The following is a 21,236-nucleotide window of genomic DNA, read 5'->3' as shown; positions in this document are numbered from 1 at the left end:
TTAAACTTTTCTATATCTAAGCTAAATAAAGTTTAAAGTATTCCCAAGAATTGGCAAGCCTTTAAGACTCTCTGTCCTCATCTAATAATTCAACAGTTTTATCATTCCTTATTGTTAAGTACAGCATGCTTAAATGACAATTTTCTAATTGAAGAGCTCATGTTATTATTATTCCAATTGATGTTAGTATGAGACAAGTCAGATCTGAGTGAAACCTGGCTTGACAGATTGAGTTCAATTTTTGTTGTTGGTTACTGTTATGATTAGTCAGTGAAACATATCCACATGGGCCTGCAAATATTCTTCAACAGAAGAATACATGTTTATTACATAAAAAGAAAAAATCCTAAATACGCGCACATTTCAAAGGAGAGTTGGATACATATTTGAAAATGATTAATTTGGAGGGCTATGGAGAATGGGACTACCTAGGGACTGGTACATGCACAGTGAGTTGAATGGCCTTCTGTACTGTTAATTCTATGATTCTCTGATAGATAAAAGTTTACAAAGATCTTAACATAAATGGCAAAATGGAGTTTCAACCTCCTAACCAGCAATATCCATGACAGATACTCAAATCCCACAGAAATACTAACTTTTTAAATTTTTTAGTTAATTTCTTGTTTAATTAGCTGTCCAGTCTTCCTTCAAGGACTACTGAGACAGTTTTATGACTTTCTTATCCTGTTTTTCTTCTTGGACTGCTGGCCTAAGCCCCTTTATTTCGATAATTTAGAATGTTCAATATGAATTCTAACAGCTTGGAGATTTAATAAGCTCAGACTCTCCTGCTATGGTGGCTGTTCTCCTGAACTGAAAAACTGGATTCTCCTGCTACGATAAATACCAAAGTAACAGCTCCTGGTTTGTTTCTCTCTGTCGTTAAGTGAGCGGTACAAACATTCTGTCAGTTAACACCACAGTTATCCTGCTTGACACTTGACCGAATTACATGCTTTCTTGGAAATGGTGCTTTAGGTTCCGTTCCAAATGAACTTTTTGTTACCTTTTGAAAAACTATAATTTTTTTTTGGAAAGCTAAGTTCCAAAAATGATAAAATTTTGCATGTTCATCACATCTTCCATCAAGAAAAATGGAAAGTTATCCTTGAGATATTTTTATTTTCTATTAAAATTCCTGTTTATCACTATTTATGTTACATTGTATGTTTAAATATTTATTATAACAGTCAATGATTTTCATAATTATTTTATACACAAGTCCATTTTAATCACAATATTAGGTTTGATTCATGTTTAGTATTGACAGAGCATTCACCATGTACATTGTCCTTGCCAGCTACAATGAAAGATTTCTAAATGTTATGGCTATAACATTAAGCTCAAATGAAACATTGAAATTTTTGAAACTTATATATCCAACCACTCTAAATAGACTTTTTATACAGATTGTACCTCTTAGGTTTTTTTTGAGTAATTTCACATTGATTTTTTTTCTACATTAATATTGTGTATAGTGAAAGATGTTTTTCCTAGCCTGCTCGCACAAATTGATTCAGGAATCTTTATTAGTTTTTGTAAGTAACTTCCATAGTTTTTCTGGAAGATAACATAATATTTCACCCAACCTTCTAAGCACCCACATTTTCCAATTTGATTACAGAAGGGTCAACTTTGAATATTCAATTTCTTTGAATTCATTTTTGGACTATTGGTATTTTACTTTCACTCTCTATGTAAATACACCTATTTCCTAACTATCTTCCCTGTCAAACTATCTCTTGTTAATGTGACACACTTGCTGATTTCTGTATCTCTTTGAGTTTTGTTTTGATTTGACAAGGTCCAGTGCATCTTGCATAAAGTGGTTCCTCAGCGATACATAATAATGCTAACACCTTTATGTAGCAACAAAATTCTGAACTTTAGCATTTTATCTGCACTTGTTTTCATTGTTCTACACTTTTACTGAGATCTCACACTCACCTTCCATCAAGCATATCATTTTCTTAGGTTACGATCTTTCTCCTTTTTATTATCTTGATGTTCTTATGTTTGCTCCCTATGATTAGTACTTTTATCATCTCCAGATTTCCTGTTCCTCCAAATTCTTTGTGAATTCGTCTGTGGTTGTTTCTCCACATGTAACTATTTCTGAGTCATTGTAAGTATTGGCCAGAACTACTACTTGAATCTTGACAATACTTGACACTCATCTAAACAAGAACTGAGCTTTACTAAAATACTATTTTGGAATTCTTAAATAATCATGATTGTGTTACCAAAAACACAAAACCACTAATCCCATTGTGTTTCTTTTCCTCTAACAAGTTCTACAAATATCTGATGAGATCTATTTCTTACAGTCCTAAATTTTAATTGATGAGCTTTAGGGACAAGCTTGTAGCATCAAGTATTATTTATCTGCCCAGCTACCTTTTTTCCAAGCAAGGTAAAATGTCTTTCAGCTCCATCCTCTGTAAATTATAGATTTCTAGTTAAATCAAATCTCACCGTGGAATCAGAATCATTTTCTCAGCTACTGCTTCCTGTTTGTCTTGACTCCAAGTTTTTCTCCAGCTACATTATGTGGTCTGATATCCTTGTATCTTTTGTGTTCGAAGTTTCTTAATTCCTTTTCACTTTCCATTCTGTTTCAATTCCTCCTCTCTTTCCGATTCAAGCTTTCTTATTTCCCATTCCCTTTTCTTTCTCTTCCCTTTCCTTTTATCTTCAAATTCAAGTGCTATCTCTCTCTCTCTATCATTTTCTTCTTATTTCTAGCTGAAACGTAGGCCATGACACGTTCAATTCATGATTCATTCCTTTTAATTCTTCATATTGAGCAATCACTTTAAGCATCTCATCCAGGCTTATCAAATTATAAATTAAATATTTACAGATGCTAATCTTGATAGTCACTGAAAATATTCATGTGAGGCTACAACAGTTCTTTAACAAAAAGACACACATTTATTTCATTATACAATAAATGCTATATACAGGAAAGTTCAGAAAGGTATTAAAAGCAGTAAAACAAAGTTTCAGCTATTTCCCAGCAATGTCCATTTCAGATAGTCAAATCCCAGAAAAATATCACCTTTGTCTTAACTATTTAATTTCTTACTTAACTGACTCTCTTTGGCTCTCCTTCTGACTGTTAAGATGGTTTTATAACATTTTCCAGTTATGCTTCTCCAGCTCCTGGTCTAACATCCCTTAATTTCTGACAACGTAACTTTATGTAAACTCTAATAACTTGGAGACTTTGCAAACTAAAACCCTTCTTCAATGGTGATTGTTCAGCTGAACTGAAAAACTAGATCCTCCTGCCAGGAGGAACCATCGCTTCTGAACTCAAAAACTGAATTAGTGGCCCTGATCTGTTTTCTGTATCTGTCGTAAAATTAGCAGTATAAACATTCCATCTGTTAACCTTCATAGATATTCCCCATGGCATTTGACTGAATGGAATTCATTCTTGGAAATAAAATTGCCTTCACAGAACTGAAACCAAAATCCATTTGCCTCTGTTTTAAAAATCCAAATTTCTAAAATGATAAGGGCAGTGATAAATGTATATGATACATTTTGTTCCACCAACTGCGATGATTTGAGGTGCACCACTGGATATGAAGTCAAATGCAAGGAATCAAAACATCAACTTTAAACATTATCTGTGAATGCAATATTTCACTTAATTTTTTAAAATATTCTGCGTTTTGATCACTTTTTTGGTGCATTAATGATTTTGTATTGAAATAAATAGTACCATAACATTGTTTCAAATCACACGATTAACTATTGAGTTTGCAATGCAAGAAAATTCACACCTGAACATAATACGAGGAATTGTTTATACCTCTGAGCTGGGAGGCCCAGGTTCAAGTTCCATTTGCTCCAGAGGTGTGTAATAGCATCTTTGAACAGGTTGATTAGAAAATAAAAAAAATCAGAATAACTAGGTAGGCTCTTGTGATACAGTGGTAATGTCCCTACCTCTGAGCCAGGAAGCCCAGGTTCAAGTCCCTGTTGCACCAGAGGTATGGAAAAGCATCTCTCGACTGGTCAATTAGAAAATACCCATCAGAACAACTGTATAATTAATTGATGGGTTCAACTGCAATCTTTACATCATGCTTATCCTGAAGTACTGCTTCTCCCATCAGCAGTTGCTGCAAGTGTAGTGAATTCCCATGTTTGAGTTCTAGAGGTATGCTGTTACCACCATGTTCTACTTGTGAGATTGCAGATCTTGGCTAATAGCATCATCCTGAATGTTTTCAAAACTGGAAGATCCACATTTGGCATGATCTTCTGAGCCTGTTAACTGTAAAAGGAATGTCATGAACCACCAAAGTATTCAAACAAGTGAGCTGCCTATTTAAGCTACTGAAGAAAATTGTCTGACTGCTGAAGCTGTGCATTGTGTTGTATTTAAAACCCATTGCATTCTCTATAAAGTTATGTCCATTTAGGAATCAGCCCACAGTTTCTTTCACAGGGTTCCCACATCACTGTTTCAAGCAAACATATGAATTCGGAGCTTGAGAAGACCATTCAGCTACTTCACCTGCTCTTCCATTCAATAAGACTATGGCTGATCTGATTGTACCCTTAAATCAACCTTCCTGCCTACCCTTGATAAACTTTTACTCCCTCATATATTAATTCGTCCAACTTTACCTTAAAAATATTCAAGGGGCTCTGCTTTCGTGACCTTTTCAACTTGTTCTGAAGACTCATGATCCTCTGAAAACAAAGGTTTGCTTCATATCCGTGTTAATTGGGAAACTCCTGATTTGTGGAACATCTGGATAATAAGGACACCTACATCAGACTCCTATATTTTGACTTTAGTTCTGCCTTCAACACCATAATACCAGCCAAACTCCTCTCCTAACTCAGACTTAGGAATCTGCTCCCTCCTCTCTGCAACTGGATCCTTGAATTCCTGACCATAGACCGCATACAGTAAGGACAGGTGACAACACCTCCTTCATGATAAGCCTGAACACAGGCTCCCCGCAAGGCTGCGTACTTGGCCCCTTGCTGTACTCTTTAGACACTCACGACTGTGTGGTCAGATTCCTCCATTTACAAGTTTGCTGCTGACACCAGTGTAGTAGGTTGGATCTTAAACAATGGTGAGATAGAGTACAGGAAAGAGAGAGAGCTTGGTCTGGTGATGAAGACAACAATCTCTCACGCAATGTCAGCAAAGTGAAGGAACTGGTCATTGACTTCAGGGAGGAGAGTGGTGGACACATCCCTGTCTGTATCAGTGGTGCTGAGGTTGAGATTGTCGAGAGCTTCAGGTTCCTAGGAGTAAACATCACCGACAATCTGTCCTGGTCCATTCACGTCAACACTACGGTCAAGAAAGTACACCAATGCCTCTACTTCCTCAGAAGGCTAAGGAAATTTGGCATGGTCCACAGTATCTCTTGGCAATTTTTATAGATGCACCATAGAAAGCATTCTATCCGAATGCATCACAGCACAGCATAGCAAGTGCTGTGCCCAAGACCGCAAGAAATAATAGAGAATTGTGAGTGTAGCCCAGTCCATCTAACAAACCAGCTGGCCATCCATTGACTTAGTCTATATTTCCCACTGTCTCAGGAAAGCAACCAACACAAAGACCCTTCCCACCTTGGTTATCCTCTCTTCCACCCTCTTCCATTGAGCTGAAGTTAGGATGAAAACACATCCTAGCAGATTCAAGAACAGCTTCTTCACACTGTTGTCACATTTTTGAACAGACCATTTATATTTTAGAGTTGACCTTTCTCTGCTCCTTCTCTGCAGTGTTGACACTATATTCTGCATTGTGTTCTAGTACCCTGATGTACTTATGTTAGGTATGATTTGACTGTATAGCACACTAAACAATACTTTTCACTGTATCACAGCACATGTGACAATAATAAATCAAATCAAATGAAGGTGTAGTGGACAGTGAAGAAGATTACCTCAGAGTACAAAGGGATCTTTATCAGATTGGTCAATGGGCTGAGGACCAGTAGATGGAGTTTAATTTAGATAAATGTGAGGTGCTGCATTTTGGAAAGGCAAATCAGGGCAGGACTTATACACTTAATGGTAAGATCCTGGGGAGTGTTGCTGAACAGAAGAGACCTTGGAGTGCAGGCTCATAGTTCCTTGAAAGTGGAGCCCCAGGTCGACAGGATAGCATTTGGTATGCTTGCCTGTATTGGTCAGTGCATTGAGTATAGGAGTTGGGAGGTCATGTTGTGGGTGTACAGGACATTGGTTCGGCCACTTTTGGAATACTGTGTGCAGTTCTGGTCTCCCTGTTATAGGAAGGATACTGCGAAACTTGAAAGGATTCAGAAAAGGTTTCCAAGGCTGTTGCCAGGGTTGGAGGATTTGAGCTATACAGAGAGGCTGAATAGGCTGGGGCTATTTTCCCTGGAACATTGGAGACTGAGGGGTGACCTGATGGAGGTTTATAAAATCATGAGGGGCATGGATAGGGTGAACAGTCAAGGTCATTTCCCCGGATTGGGCGAGTCCAAAACTAGGGGTCATAGGTTTAAGGTGAAAGGGGAAAAATTTAAAAGGGACCTAAGGGGCAACTTTTTCATTCAGAGGTTAGTACATGTATGGAATGAGCTGCCAGAGGAAATTGTGGAGGTTGGTACAATAACAACATTTAAAAGGCATCTGGATGGGTATATGAATGGGAAGGGTTCAGAGGGATATGGGCCAAAAGCTGGCAAGTGGGTCTAAATTAATTTAGGATATCTGGTGGGCATGGACGAGTTGGACCAAAGGGTCTGTTTGTGCTTTACATCTCTATGACTCTAAATCAAAATCAAATCAAACACCTCTGTAAAGGCCACTTATACTTTACTCATCAGTGGGCTTATAAACTTTGAACTACGGAGCTGAGGAAGATGATGTCGCAGTTGCCAGGGGAAAAAAAAGGTACCAGAAATCGTTGTATGTTGTATTTATAAAGTGGCCTTAACTAAGCAGTGGGGAGGTACGAGACACCTCTGCTCTTTGGATGTGTTCAGGGCAGTTTTGCCTAGTTGCACATATTCAGGGGTACTCAGAACAGTAGGAATACTTTGACTAGTTTCTGGGCAAGTGGTTACATTTTTGTATTTGGACAAAACAGCAGAAATATCATGTTTGTGAAAGAGAAAATCTTGCTGTCTTGTTCTCTTTCTGCAAATTCTCTTCTTGAAGGAAAAAGAGCTATCGAAAGGGCAACTCTGCAAGTGGTGAATGAAAGGTTAAGAATTGGTGTGTCCACTCCCTCGCATCCTCCTGAATGTTGAAAGGAACCAGAAGGAAACTGAAGGAAAACATCTCATTAATGCCTGTTATCTAGATTGGTGCCAGAATGATGCTTCACTGACTTCATTTTTAATTCCTTTCTCACCTGTAATATTTATCCTGTCTGTTACTGTGTCTATGGACATTTTTTAAAAGGGGTAGGATTTGTAATTTGTGTTTCTTTGTTGTGATTGGTCAAAAGGAATCGACTTGCAATAATAAGCTATTTTCTTTTAACCTGGGTTTGCCTGTCAGCTACATTGGGGCCTTTGGATAGTTTGATTAAGTCAGTAATGATGCTGGAAATAGTACATGTTGATTTCCAGTGCAGTACCCTAGTGTGTCTGGACATCTTTTATTCTCTAATCATCAGTGGATACAAATCTAGTCGTTCATAGAATTATAGAATCCCTACGGTGTGGTAATAGGCCATTTTGGCCCAACAGGTCCACACCAACCCTTCAAAGAGCAACCCACCCAGACCCACACCCGTACCCTATCTGTGCAACCCTGCATTTCCCATGACTAACCCACCTAGCCTGCACATCCCTGAACACTTTGGGCAATTTGGCATGACCAATCCACCTAACTTGAACGTCTTTGGATTGTGGGAGAAAACTGGAGCACCTGGCAGAAACCCCATGCAGACACGGGGAGAATGTGCAAACTCCACGTAGACAGTTGCCCGAGGGTGGACAACTTTACCTCCTGAGACAACACTTATCGCCCCATCCCCAAATTCCTCCAAAGTCCCCTGATATTAGTCTAGTAAACCTTTTCTGAATTGCCTCCAATGCATTTGCATCCTTTCTTAAATATGAAATCTACTGTGCACAGTACTTCAGATGCAGTCTCATCAGCGCCCTATAAACGTGAGGCATAACCACCTCCATATTCCTGTATTCACTTCTCCTTGATAAATTCTAACATTCTGTTAGCTTTCCTCATTACTTACTTCACCTGCATATTAACCTTTTGTGATTTGTGTATGAGGACATTAATTGCTCTGCACGTCAGAGTAATGCAATCTCTTTTTCCATTTAGATCATATTTTTTATTCTTCCGGCCAGAATGGACAATTTCACATTTTCCCATAGCATACTGCATTTGCCAATTTTTGTGTATCTCATTTAATCCATTCACAACTTCATTTACTATTTATCTTTGTGTTGTCATCATCAGAATTGGTAGCCATATCTTTCATCATTTCATCTGTGTGATTTTTATGAATTGTAAATAGTTGGCACTCCAGTGCCATAGTCAGTTTGTTCATCCTCATTGGAACATCTGCTCTTTATAGAAACAAGCCCAGGGAACCTCAAACCTATTAGCCAATTGCGTGGCTGACACTCATGCACCCTTGTCCTCTAGGTCCTCTTACCTACTTCACTTGCAGTCACACAGTTTATACCATACTGTTACTGACCAAAACAGAAGACCCTGCCCTAAGTGATGTGCCTGCATCCTAGTACAAAGATTCTAGGTATCACGCCCCCTCTCCCTGATGCATCGTAGAGCCTGCAGTTCAGCCACCATTGCATAATCTCTGAGCCAAAGTCACTTGAGCTTCAAACATTTACTATAGACGTGTTTACCCTGGATCATAATGGTATTCAGGAGCTGCTACATGCTGCAGCCTTGATGCATCACCTGCCCTGACATCTTTAATGAGTTTTATGTACCAGAAATTTGTATAGTTATTAAAACTTAAGAATAAAATAGACATTAACCATTTAGCAGATGAACACCAAACATCCAACTCCTTTTCCTATAGTAGAACAAGAACCAATTCCTACAGTGTGATGGGAGATGAAAAACAAAAAGAAATGAACATGTGTTTTCCCACTTACCAAACTCTCTCACTTGCACTCAGTTTCCTTTGCTGAATCTCTTTGCCTCTGGCTGCCCTAAAGAATTTTGTATTTATAGCCAACTGCACAAACACTAGAGAATCCAGATTTAATTATCTACTCAGCTCTCACAGCATTGTTTATTTTGTTTAATAGTTTCATCCCAACAGAAGAGCAGTTTTGGTTTTGTTTGTCTCTGGGCCATTAGTGCTGGAAAGAAGTCTTAAACTGTACTAATAACCCCTAAGTATTTTTTTCTTAGAGTACAGTGAGAAATGTCGGTGAGTTAGTATGTGTTTGTGTGTCACAGCGAGGGACAGTAATGAAAAATGAATGAAAAGTACTTTTCAGTTGAGTAGGACATGAGAGTTAAGGTATGAGAAACTTCACTGTGGTTGATGTGTGTAAATAATATTGTTGTGATAAAAGGCTGATTGTTTTGCTGTTAAATGAAATCTTTTCAAATTTGTCTCATGAACACTTGTGGCTTTGTTTCCTTTGAGTATTAAATTTGCGCTGTTTTGTTAAAAGTGCATTGACAGCACTGTGTGAACAGTCCAGTGACTGATCGTGGTCACCAAATTGCAAAAATACAACTTATGATCTATCAAGTCAGGTTTCACTCTAGGATCTGATTTGTCCAGTATTACCATCAATTGGCATTGTAACACAACATCAATATGACAGAGAACAACAAGGTGCGAATCTATCAGGGCTGTCTCCTCCTACAGTTGTGTGGCCACGATAGCATAAATTAGATAGAAAAGGCTGAACAGTTTCCACCTTTGCTGTTGATGACTTGGTTCAGTTGGCTGGACAGCTAGTTTGTAGAGTTTGGGTTCAATTCCTGCTCTAGCTGAGGTTTCTATGAAGGTACTGTCTTCTCCACCTCTCCCATCACTTGAGGCATGGTGATTTTTACGACCATTAATTCTGAACAGTTCTGTCAAATCTTCTCTAAATCACTTCTGTATGAAGTCAGCTTCCCCAATCTACCTGTACTATGGAAGCCCCTTATTCCTGGAATTATTCTTGTGAATCTGTACATTCTCTTATGCCTTCAAATTCTTCTAAAGTGTGGTGACCAATTTTGGACAAAGTACTCCAGTTGAGTACAAACCAGTAAAAAATGTTCTTCATGATTTCCTTGCTTTTTGTCGTCTTAAGCCTCTATTATAAACCCAGATATAAAAATATATCTGCTTAACTTTCCTTTGAACCTGCCCTGCCAGCTTCAACGTCTTGTACACATACATAGTTCTCATCAAAATCAATGAATGTTGAAACACAGGGGAAAAGGATGAAATGTAAGGAGGGTCTTAAAAGTAATAGAAGGTCAAAACAGCGCAGGGGTTTTGAAAAAAATTCAATGACAATTAAGTGTCAAATTGAAAGAAGTGGGGGACTTGTAAAAGCCAATGTGGGGTGGGGGCAGTGGCTATTTGGGTTTAGGGAAGGAAATTGGGAAGTGAGCCCTTTAAAAACATAAATACAGATTTGAGAATCTTAAATATGAGACATTAGGGTGAGCAAGGATAGCAATGATAGGTGAATGGAACTTTGTGTGAAATAGAAATGGGAGGCTATGGATGCTCTGGGCAATAAAGAATTTGGAATATATAGAAAAGGGAAATCATCTGCTACAAAATGGTTATAAAGGTAAATTCAGATGTAAAACCAGGCATTTTACTTCAAAATGTTACAGGTGCTATCTATAGGATCAACACTTCATAGTTGCTACCAGTACAGTTGTTATTGTCAAGAGAATAGGGAAATATGCATTCCCAAGTTTGCAAGGGAAATTGTGCCTCACTAACTTTACTGAGTTTTTTGAAGAAGTGATGAAGAAAGTTAATTAAGGCAGAACAGTAGTTGTTGTCAATATGGACTTCAGCAAGGCATTCTACAGGGTTCCGTAGACTGGTTAGCAAGTTTAGATCACATGGAAAATAGGGAGAGCTAGCCATTTGAATACAAAATTGGCTTGAAGGTAGGAGACAGAGGGTGGTGGTGGAGGGTTGCTTTTCAGTCTGGAGGCCTGTAACCAGCAGTGTGCTGCAAAGATCGGTGCTAGGCCCATTGCTTTTTGTCATTTATTTAAATGATTTGGTTGTGAATATAGGAGGTATGATTAGTTAGTTTGCAGATGACACCAAAATTGGTGGTGTAGTGCACAGCGAAGAAGGTTACCTCAGAGTACAAAGGGACCTTGATCAGATGGGCAAATGGGCTGAGGAGTGGCAAATGGAGTTTAATTTATAATTTAGAGAAATATGAGGTGCTGCATTTTGGTAGGGCAAATCAGGACAGGACTTATACACTTAATGATAAGGTCCTGAGGAGTGTTCCTGATCAAAGAGACCTTGGGGTACAGATTCATAGTTATTTGAAAGTGTGGTCGTAGGTAGACAGGGTAGTGAAGAAGGAGTTTGGTATACTTGCCTTTGTTGGTTAGTGCATTGAGCATAGGACTTGAGAGGTCATTGTTGTGATTGTACAGGACATTGGTTAAACACTTTTAGAATACTATGTGCAATTCTGGTCTCCCTGCAATAGGAAATATGTTGTGAAACTTGAAAGGGTTCAGAAAAGATTTACAAAGGTGTTACCATGTTTTGGAGGGTTTGAGCTATAGGGAGAGGTTGAATAAGCTGGGGCTATTTTCCTAGAGCATCGGAGGTTTATAAAATCATGAGGGGCATGGATAGAGTGAATAACCAAGTTTTTTTCCCCAGCATAGAGGAGTCCAAAACTAGAGGGCGTAGGTTTAAGGTGAGAAGGGAAAAATTTGACAAGGACCTAAAGGGCAACTTTTTCACTCAGAGGGTCATGCATGTATTGGAATGAACTGCCAGATGAGGTGGTGGGCACTGGTACAATTACAACATTTAAAAGGCATTTGGATGGGTGTATGCATAGGAACGGTTTAGAGGGATATGCATCAAATGCTGGGAAATGGGACTCGATTGATTAAGAATACCTGGTCAGTATGGATGAGTTGGACCGAAAGGTTTGTTTCCATGCAGTACATCTCTATGATTCTATCACTTTTATCTTCACTTAAAATTACTTATTCAAGTGATGAGGTTATAGTCATTTCCTTTCAGTGAATTTCTGCACATTCACTAGATTCTCTCCTTTACTGTTTCCCTATACAAGCCTAACTCATTGACTTCTCACTGAACTCTTAAGAAAAGCTCGGATTTCTTTTTCCAGCTCTATCTACTTGGACTGTTAAAACAGTTTAAGACTTCTTTCCAGCTCTCATGGCCGTGATACGGCCAAAACTAAAATGCCCACACTATCAGCCTTCCATTGTCGTCTCCATCTATCCTTCTCGGGAAAGCAACAAACATAATCAAAAGACCCTTCCCACCCCAGTTGTATACTCTTCCACCCTCTTCTGTCAGGCAAAAGATGTAAAAGTTTGAATTCACGTACGAACAGCTTCCCCGCGGTTATCAGACTTTTGAACGGACCTCTCAAATGTTAACATTGATCTCTCTGTCTGTGCCTTCTCTGCGGCTATAACACTGTATTCTGCACTCTGTTCTGCTACCTTGATGCACTTTTTATGGTGCGATCTGCCTGTGTAGCACACAAAACAACTCTTTTCACTGTATTTCATATGCCATTTATGATCAAAATTTATCAACCTCTATTTTAAATGTACTGAAAAACTAAGCTTTCAGAGCTACCTAAGGTAGAAAACTCCAAAGATTCGTCGCCACCTAAGTAAAACACAAAATTGTATACTAAGCATATGGGTAGAAAAGTACCATACCTATTTTATGTTTGTCTTTTTTTGGAAGAACTCCTTGAACTATGGCATTGCTTTGACACCAGAAGGCCTGTACGTTTTAATATAGTTCCATGACATCACAACATACTTCAATGTAAAGCTACCCTGCCTTGCCTCAGTCATGTTCCATGTCATGGAGTCAGTGTAATATCTTCACTTATGTAGCTAAGTGTAATGTACAGCAACATCAATAAGCCCAGACTGCAGAATTTGTAATTTTGTGATACTGTAATTTGTAAATAGTGAGTGTTATATATAAACTTCAAGAGAACTATCTCACAAGAAGCCGACTATCTGTGGTACATGTTCCATGAGTTTCAGCTGTGACCAAGACTTGTTCTATTTTGAATACTAGCATGTGGATTTGGTTGAATGCATGCTCATATTATCTTTTCCATGTTTTGGCATATCCATCATTGCACTTGAGCAGCTGAGAACTGGCCCTTCTATTGTTTACTAGGCAATTTTTGCTGCATGATTTTCAGTTCTGTGAAGAAAGAATTCAAGATGGAATAAATTTCAGCTTCTGTAATAGCATTCTTACCATCAAGTTTGGTGTTTTGAGTTCAAGATTCAATGAGTTTGAGATAATCTTGTTTGATGGTTTTGTGCAGTATTATGTAATAAACTCTTTAGAAGAACTGTGTTTCAAATGAAATGCAAAAGACCCCCCGGACTCCATCTGCCATCCTTAGGTGGGCTACACATTATGCTGTATCATTTGAAGAAAATCTGAGAACTCAATGAAATCCTGCACATAATTTCCCCCTCAGCCAGCACCACTTAATTCAAATTGTTTGGACTTTTATTAATTTGCTGTTGGTTACATTTCAACATGGGTTTAGGAAGATTTGAATTTATTTTGGTTAGTTGAGGAAGATGTATGGATCTCAAAGCTTAGCATGCTATATTGTTTATTGTGGATTACAATTTAAGTTAGGTATTTGGCAGCATTGGTTCAGATTGAAATCACACTCACCAACTCCAACCTAGGGATGAGCTTGTTTTAACCTGTTTGTATGGGATACAATCATTAGAACCCTGAAGACTCATTTCCATTTTATTGAATTATTTAGGTGTACACTTTTTTCATATGGCATTGGCTAAGAAGAAGCGATTGCTTATCAGGATGAAATTTTATTTTCTAGCAGCACAGTCATGATGAGGAAAGTTCCTTCCTTGCCTGAAACTTTGTATTCCATCTGACCGTTTTTATGGAACTACTGTGGCTTAGAATTCAGAAAAAATTTAAAAACGCAAGACTTTGTATGTTCTAGTCAGGAGGCTGACTAGAATTCCAGAATTAGGGTAATGATACAGATGAATAGAATGTTGGACAAGTGCAAAAGTTCAAGAGATGGGTTTGCAAGATGATTGTTTATTGTGTACTTGGTGAAATATGTGTAGAAACCTGTAAAATTCTAACAGGACTAGGTGCAGTAAATGCAGGAAGGATGTTTCCAATGGCTAGGGAGTCTAGAACCAGGGTTCACATTCTAAGGATATTGGGATGACTATTTAGGACTGAGATAAGCTTCTTCACCCAGAAAATGGTGAACCTGTGGATTTCTCTACCACAGAAAGTAGTTGAGGCCAAGCTACTGAATGTTTTCAAGGAGGAGATGGATATAGTTCTTGGGGCTAAAGGGATCAAAGGGTATGGGACAAAAGTGGAAACATGGTACTATGTGGGATGATCCGCTATGATCATATCGAATGGTGGAGGAGGCTCAAAGGTCAAATGGTCTGTTCTTGTTCCTATTCCTCTGTTTCTATGTGGACAGTTCAAAGAATGAGAAAATTACTCCTTCAGGATCAACCTAAAATTATGGGATATGGTACTTCGAATCTCATTTGGTGTAAAAGCCTAAAATGTATGTTACTTGTTTCTAAATAGTAAAGTGTGTGTTAATAAATCATTCTCCAAACACCAGTGTTTGGTGGAAAGACTTTTGTACTTTTAAATATTAAAAGTACTTGTTAGTTTGCTAGTTTAATCACAATTTGATGAGTTCTGATCAGGAAATTTTGGAGAGCTGGCACTAATTCGTATGTGGCACTTGTTTATGATCTTATTAAACAGTAATATATCCTTAAAGGAAAGAACCTTACCCTTTGAGCACTGAGATTTATACTTTTACTGATTAATTGAATAAAAACATTGGTAATTGAGTAACTTTTTCATGTAGCAAACAGTTTTAAGAAATAAAAACTGACACTGCAGGGAACACTCAGTAGCTTTCGAACATTTACTGCTATTTAAGACTTGAGCTTCAGGATTTCTGACTGGCAAAATTGGCTAGGAGGCAGGGAGCACAGGATGATGGGAGAAGGAAATTTCTGTGATTGGAACTTTGTTTCCAGTGGCATTTCTTTGGGGCCCTCACTGTTTGAGTTTTCATGTTTTGGATTCAAATGTATGAAATTGGTCAGGTGATAAATAGTGAGGAGAATAACTGTAAACTGCAAAATGTTGGGAAATGAAATTCTACCAGGAAAATGTGAGGTAATGCAGCTGGGGAGGACTCACGAGGGGTGATACCATGAACGGTAGGGCCCTGGAAAAGTACTGAAGGTCGGAGATCTTGTCCACAGAAACTGTAAGGTAGCAGAACATATTGATAAGGTGATTAACAAGGCACGTTAACTGAGGCATACAATACAAGAGCTGGTAGTTATGCTGGACTGTATAATGCACTTGTTAGGGCACAACTGTGTGGTGTTGGCCACTGCATTTATAGGAAGGATGTGGTTGCACTAGAGATGGTGCAGTGGAGATTTACCAGGTCTGGAGGATCTGAGCAATGAGAAAAGCTTGGATAGGCTGGTGTTATTTTCCTTGGAGCAGCAAAGGCTGAGGGGACCTGATAGAGGTGTTTGAGGTTGAGGGGCAGAGATGAGGTGGAACGGAAGACACTTCTCATTAATAAAAAAGGTCACGAATTAGGGAATATTGATTTAAAGATATAAAAAGCTAAGAGAGTTGATCATCTTTTCCATATAGCTTCCCGGGCAATGTGGTCTTTTGTACTGAGCCTCTACACGTCTGTGCCTTGTTTCTCTCTGTCTCTATCAAAAGTATAAAAAACATTTTCCAGCACCTTTCAGCTCTGAAGATGTCATACCAGATCAAAATGTTAACTCTGTTTCTGTCTCCACAGATGCTGTCAGACCTGCTGAGTTTCTCCAGCATTCTCTGTATTAATGTTGGCCATCGTTGTTGGTTGGCATAGACATGATGGGCCAACTGGCCATCTGTGGTGTAAACATCTATTATCTATTTAGAAAAAAATTTAAAAAATTGTTGAATATTGGTTAATTAAGTTTCTGTAGAGGTTAGGAAATCTAAAGAATTAAAGATTTCCAACTTGACCACCTAATCTGAAATTTCTGAGACATCCTAACTTCAGCTAGAGCCATATGTCTACTGCTTCAGCACCTGCCCATTTCCTCAAGAAGGTTGATACAAGAATCTTCCCCAAACCAATGTATATTTTTCATGAAGAAATTGCACTGGAGTTGTGAACTACTGAGAAGTAATTATTCAGTACGATGTATATATGAAGTGCTGCTAGAAACATTTGAACTAATTGTCAAATGTACACCATTTTCTAGCCTTGAATCACTTCCAGTTCCTGTTGCAATAGGCATATGAAGGGCTGCCATAGAAGATACAAGGAATAAAAGTACTGCCTGTGATGGAGATGGAAGTTGAGCCTTGTTCCTCATTTCATTGAGAGAAGTGCTGATCTGTTCCCACTGCTGTTTAACCTATCCTATTTACCAATGTCCCCTCTTCTCCATTCTGCCCTTTGGTTGTTTCTCCACTCCCATGGATAGTGAAAACAATGTAGAGACATGGGGAAGAGACGTGTGTAATGATAAGGTAGAGGAACAAAGGTCATGATGGGAGTGAGAACTTTTAAGTGGGAGAGGACATGGAGTACATGACAATAAGCACTGACTGCAATATTCAAGAAACTGTTGCTTAGTCATCTTATGGTAGAGCAGGCTCAAGGGTCATCTACTGATTTTATTCCGTATGGTCATATCTTGTCTTCCAGATTGTCTCAAATTATATTCAAATACAGTTCAGAAACTGGTGGATGCTGAAGGAAAATGTTCCAGTTGTCTAGCTGAAAAATGACTGATGCATCCTTGTCTACTCACGTTACACTATCTGTATTTTACATATTACAAGATATGTTAATTGTGACATTTTCAAGAAAGGAGATAAGACTGATTTTGTTAACCACAGAGGAATTTCCCTGCTGTCCAATACAGGGAAGGTTATTGTGAAAGTCCTCCTCAATTTCATTTTCCCAGTAGCTGAAAAGCTTGACCAATAGTTTTACTACAGATTCCGTCTGTCAAGAGGCATAGTGGACGTGATATTCATAGCAAGGCAAGTGCAAGAAAAATGCAGCGTGCAGCAGCAACGTCTATACGTGTGCTTCTTGTCTCTGCCAACAGGAGGGTTTATGAATATCCTCCTCAAATTTATCTGCCTTCAGAAATATCCCCTGTCTGCATGTAACCATGATCCTTACCAACAGAACTACTACAGAACCAATATGAGTCCAAAGGGGGGATCAGGTAAGGCTTGTCATCACAATAATGTGTTTTACTATTTTGCTTGTTGTAACACTCCACAAAATGGGCAGTTTCATGGATATGGGGTCACGCTTCTCCACAGGAATTGCAGGAAACCACTCAACTGTGTTCCTGTCCAGAGCCAAGGCCACTCCAACACCTGTCATCAAGCAGCAGAAAACAAATGGCTGCGTTGCATTCAATGAGGCTGAGCCCCGATCATTGTCAATTCATTCATGGAGGCACATGAGAGAATAGGCCATCCAGAACGTGAAAGTCCTCTACGGGACTTTGTTCTTGCTGCACAATATGACTAGTCCCCCCTCCCTCCTCGCAAACCAGACTATCAAGACTACAGCAAAAAACTGGACAACATGAATCATTCCCCAAAACTCAGGAGCCTCCTTTCAGTGAGGGCAGAGACGGTCAGACTCAATATCCTCTGAATATTGCATTGCAGCATTTGGCTGTCTGAAGATTACAAGCAGTTGTCGGGTTGCGAACAGGTTCCATGTTGAGTATGTTTGTAAATTGATTAGTGTGCAAGTTGGACCGCAAAACCAAACAATCTAACATAGCTGTTTATAAATATGAGGAAATGTTTGCATGTCGGATCGTTAAAATTAATGGTAATACACACTTGTATGGGATCTTGTTCATAAGTATGAATATTTATAAGTCAGACGTTTGTAAATTGGGGATCCCCAATTTAGTGTTCGATAATAAAGGCTTCAAACCTAGCACTGAGCCCATGGTCTGCCGGACAATTGTTATTTAACTCCCTGTATGCATCAGAGACATGGACAATGTAGAACAGACATGTCAAATCTCCGGAGAAATATCACCAGCAATGCCGTGCGAAATCCTGTAAATCCATTAGCAGAATTGGCGCTTACATTGGGGCTGTTGAGAAATTCAGATTATTAATTTATGATAAGTCTTATTTAAAATTCTTAATCTCTTAAAATCTTCCATTTTAATGGAGGGGAAACTCTCACAGAGCATGTTTGAGAATGCATCCGGCTGCAGGCTTCCTTAGGCCCAGGGCTAAAGGAGAAGGATGTCTGCAGCTGGCCTCGGGCTCTATGTTGAGCAATGCCAATGTCCAGAAGGACATGCTGCCTCAGAGCATGCACTATTATTCAGAAATGTGTGTTGTACTGAAAAGCTGCAGGTGAGTCAGAATTGCTGTCAGTGTAATTTTGTGATTGACCTTTCTCAAAAAAAATCACCACCAAATAATTTAGCTGTTTAATTGTGTAAATTGACTGCAATAATTAACAGTCGTAATATACATGAACCTTTTTAAAGTTAGTTTTTCTATTAAACTTTTGCATGTGTTTTAATGATAAATTGATAAAAGAAATTGTGCCCACAAAGTAAATCACTTCATTAATAAAAGCAGAATGTCTGAATTTAAAGTCTGTGTTAAAATTCAGTGAAGTTTACGGTAAGCTGTGCAATGAGAATTCTAATAGCAGTTGAACTGCAGCAAATAAGTTTATGACTGAGTGACAATTCACCACACAACCTGGTAATTTTGGTCTTTATTCAAATCAGTAACTTCAAGAAAATAAAACTATGATCATGCAAATATTATTCTGAGCTTTTACATTTCTACCACTTTGTGTGCTTTTACATTCATTACTAAAGACACTTTTGTTTTTTATATTCAGGGAAGAATGGACAGAAGCAATCCAAGCAGTAGCAGATAGACTTCAAAGGCAAGAGGAAGATCGAATGAACTGCAGTTCCAGTCCCAATCTAGATATTACAGGGGAGGATGAAATGGATACCTCTCTCAGTCATCCCAAACGCAGAGTGGTAAGAGCACTTACTATTGTTTTATAACAATATATTGTTTTATATTGTAACATTTAAGTCTTGCAATGATTTTGCCAAAAGAACTTGTAATTATTTAGCAATGATCAAATGCAAAAGTAGATTTGAGGCGTTCGTCCTTTATTTCATTCTTATAGTGATATTTGCAAATGGAGATGAGAATGGGGAGGCTATGATGGGGTCCATGATATTATGTAGCATATAACTAGTTAGTTAAAAAAAAAACTCATGGCTGGTTTGGCTTTGCAGTTTGAAAAGATTTTAAGTTCAGTGAGTTAGTTTTTAATGGACTGAGAGTTTGCTTTTGCTCAATAGGTTTGCAATCCATTTTAATCCTGTTACACTGTTCATTTACACTGATCTGAGATCCTGCTGGAATCATAGAAAAAGTTGTATTCTGGTGAGAGCTATTGCATTATGATTGGTTGGATTATCTTCTCAGCCAATCAGCTTTGATCCTGTTAGTTCTTTGCAATTGATATGCCTATTCGAAGCAACAGCTCTCCACATATATTTTGTGTCGCATTCCTTTGTCACTCATTGGGTCAAATCTTTGGGACACTGGCATACATTTTCATATTGCCATTCTACTGCTAATTTTTTTATGATAGAGCTCTACATTCGTAGCCAGGGCTTCTGACCCCAGCCTCTTCAGAAATGCAGAATAGTCCCCAATCAAAGGCCTTCTTCATAACAGTATCATTGATAGAGGAAAACCAGTCATGTCCCATTAGCTGCCGTATGCTAAGATATCATTCAGTAGTACACAGAAAAGTTTTGGGACGTTAAAGTAGGCTTTTAGTGAATGACTATCAGTGAGATAAGTGGGTAGTTAGAACGATGGTGAGTTCAGGTTGAGGGCTTGAGGCTGGAGGGGTGTTGGAAGATCAGGGATGGAATTGTGGGGATTGTAGGTAGAGTGAAGAGTGCGCTGATAGGGAGGGTTGCATTCTACATGGTTATAATCTGCCTAACGTTTCACAGAATTCCTACAGGGTAGAAATAGGCCATTCGGTCCAACAAGTCCACACCACCATCCGAAGAGCATCCCACCTCGACCCTTCCCCTACCCTTTCCTTGTAACCACGCATTTCACATGGCTAACGTACCTGACCTACACTTCGCTGAACATTATGGGCAATTTAGCATAGCCAATCCACCTAACTTGCACACCTTTGGACTGTGGGAGGAAATCGGAGCACCTGGCAGAAATCTGCGCAGACACGAGGAGAATGTACAAACTCCACACAGACAGTCGCTTGAGGGTGGAATTGAATCCTGGTCCCTGGTGCTGTGAGGCATTTGTGCTAACCACTGTGCCGCCGTGTCGCCCAAATGTGGGTTTGTTGAGATGGGTTTTCTAGAGTTTGAATGATAGCTCATTCAGCAGGAAGTCATTTATAATCTACAAGTTGAGGAAACATAGCCAACAGGATTCAAACCCTGTGTGGGGAAACCCCAATGGATTTCACATTAGTCAGTCAGAGTTCTTACACTGAGTTGGAGACATTCACACAGAATTCTTATACTAAGTTGGAGACATTTGCATAGTGTTCCAGAAAGCTGGGGGATTGCCCATTGGAACTTTAAACTTCCTGGGCAATTCCTGCTATATCAATGGTTTCCGGACTTCTGCGTTCTGACTTATACCTTTTAAGGGTAAGGGGCTGGAGAGGAGAAGTTCCTTTATGAACTTTTTACTGAAGCCCATTGCCTGGTTTGCATTTTAAAAATACTATTTATTAAAGAAAAATGGTGTATAGTATGTTTTGTTTCCCTGTTTTGCATTTAACCTTACTTTAGATGTGTTCCCATTGTGTCTTTTAGCTCTACTTTCACTATTTATGTTTCCTCTATCTTTTTTTAAAATGCTT

General features: G+C 38.8%; 1 protein-coding gene across 6 annotated transcripts in view; it reads left to right on the top strand.

Moving 5' to 3' along the window:
* Nucleotides 1-21,236, top strand: part of akt3a (v-akt murine thymoma viral oncogene homolog 3a) — a 460,369-nt gene that overhangs the window by 225,572 nt on the left and 213,561 nt on the right. For all 6 annotated transcript variants that reach the window (XM_048601225.1, XM_048601227.1, XM_048601226.1 and 3 more), the window contains one exon: nucleotides 19,197-19,344. In XM_048601225.1, the coding sequence (XP_048457182.1) occupies nucleotides 19,197-19,344 (148 nt within the window). The remainder of the gene's footprint in view (nucleotides 1-19,196; nucleotides 19,345-21,236) is intronic.

This window comes from Rhincodon typus, chromosome 9, assembly GCF_021869965.1.
Source record: "Rhincodon typus isolate 14 chromosome 9, sRhiTyp1.1, whole genome shotgun sequence".
NCBI lineage: Eukaryota > Metazoa > Chordata > Chondrichthyes > Orectolobiformes > Rhincodontidae > Rhincodon > Rhincodon typus.
The sequence above is the reverse complement of the archived record's forward strand: the minus strand, read 5'-3'. Positions and strand labels throughout refer to the sequence as shown.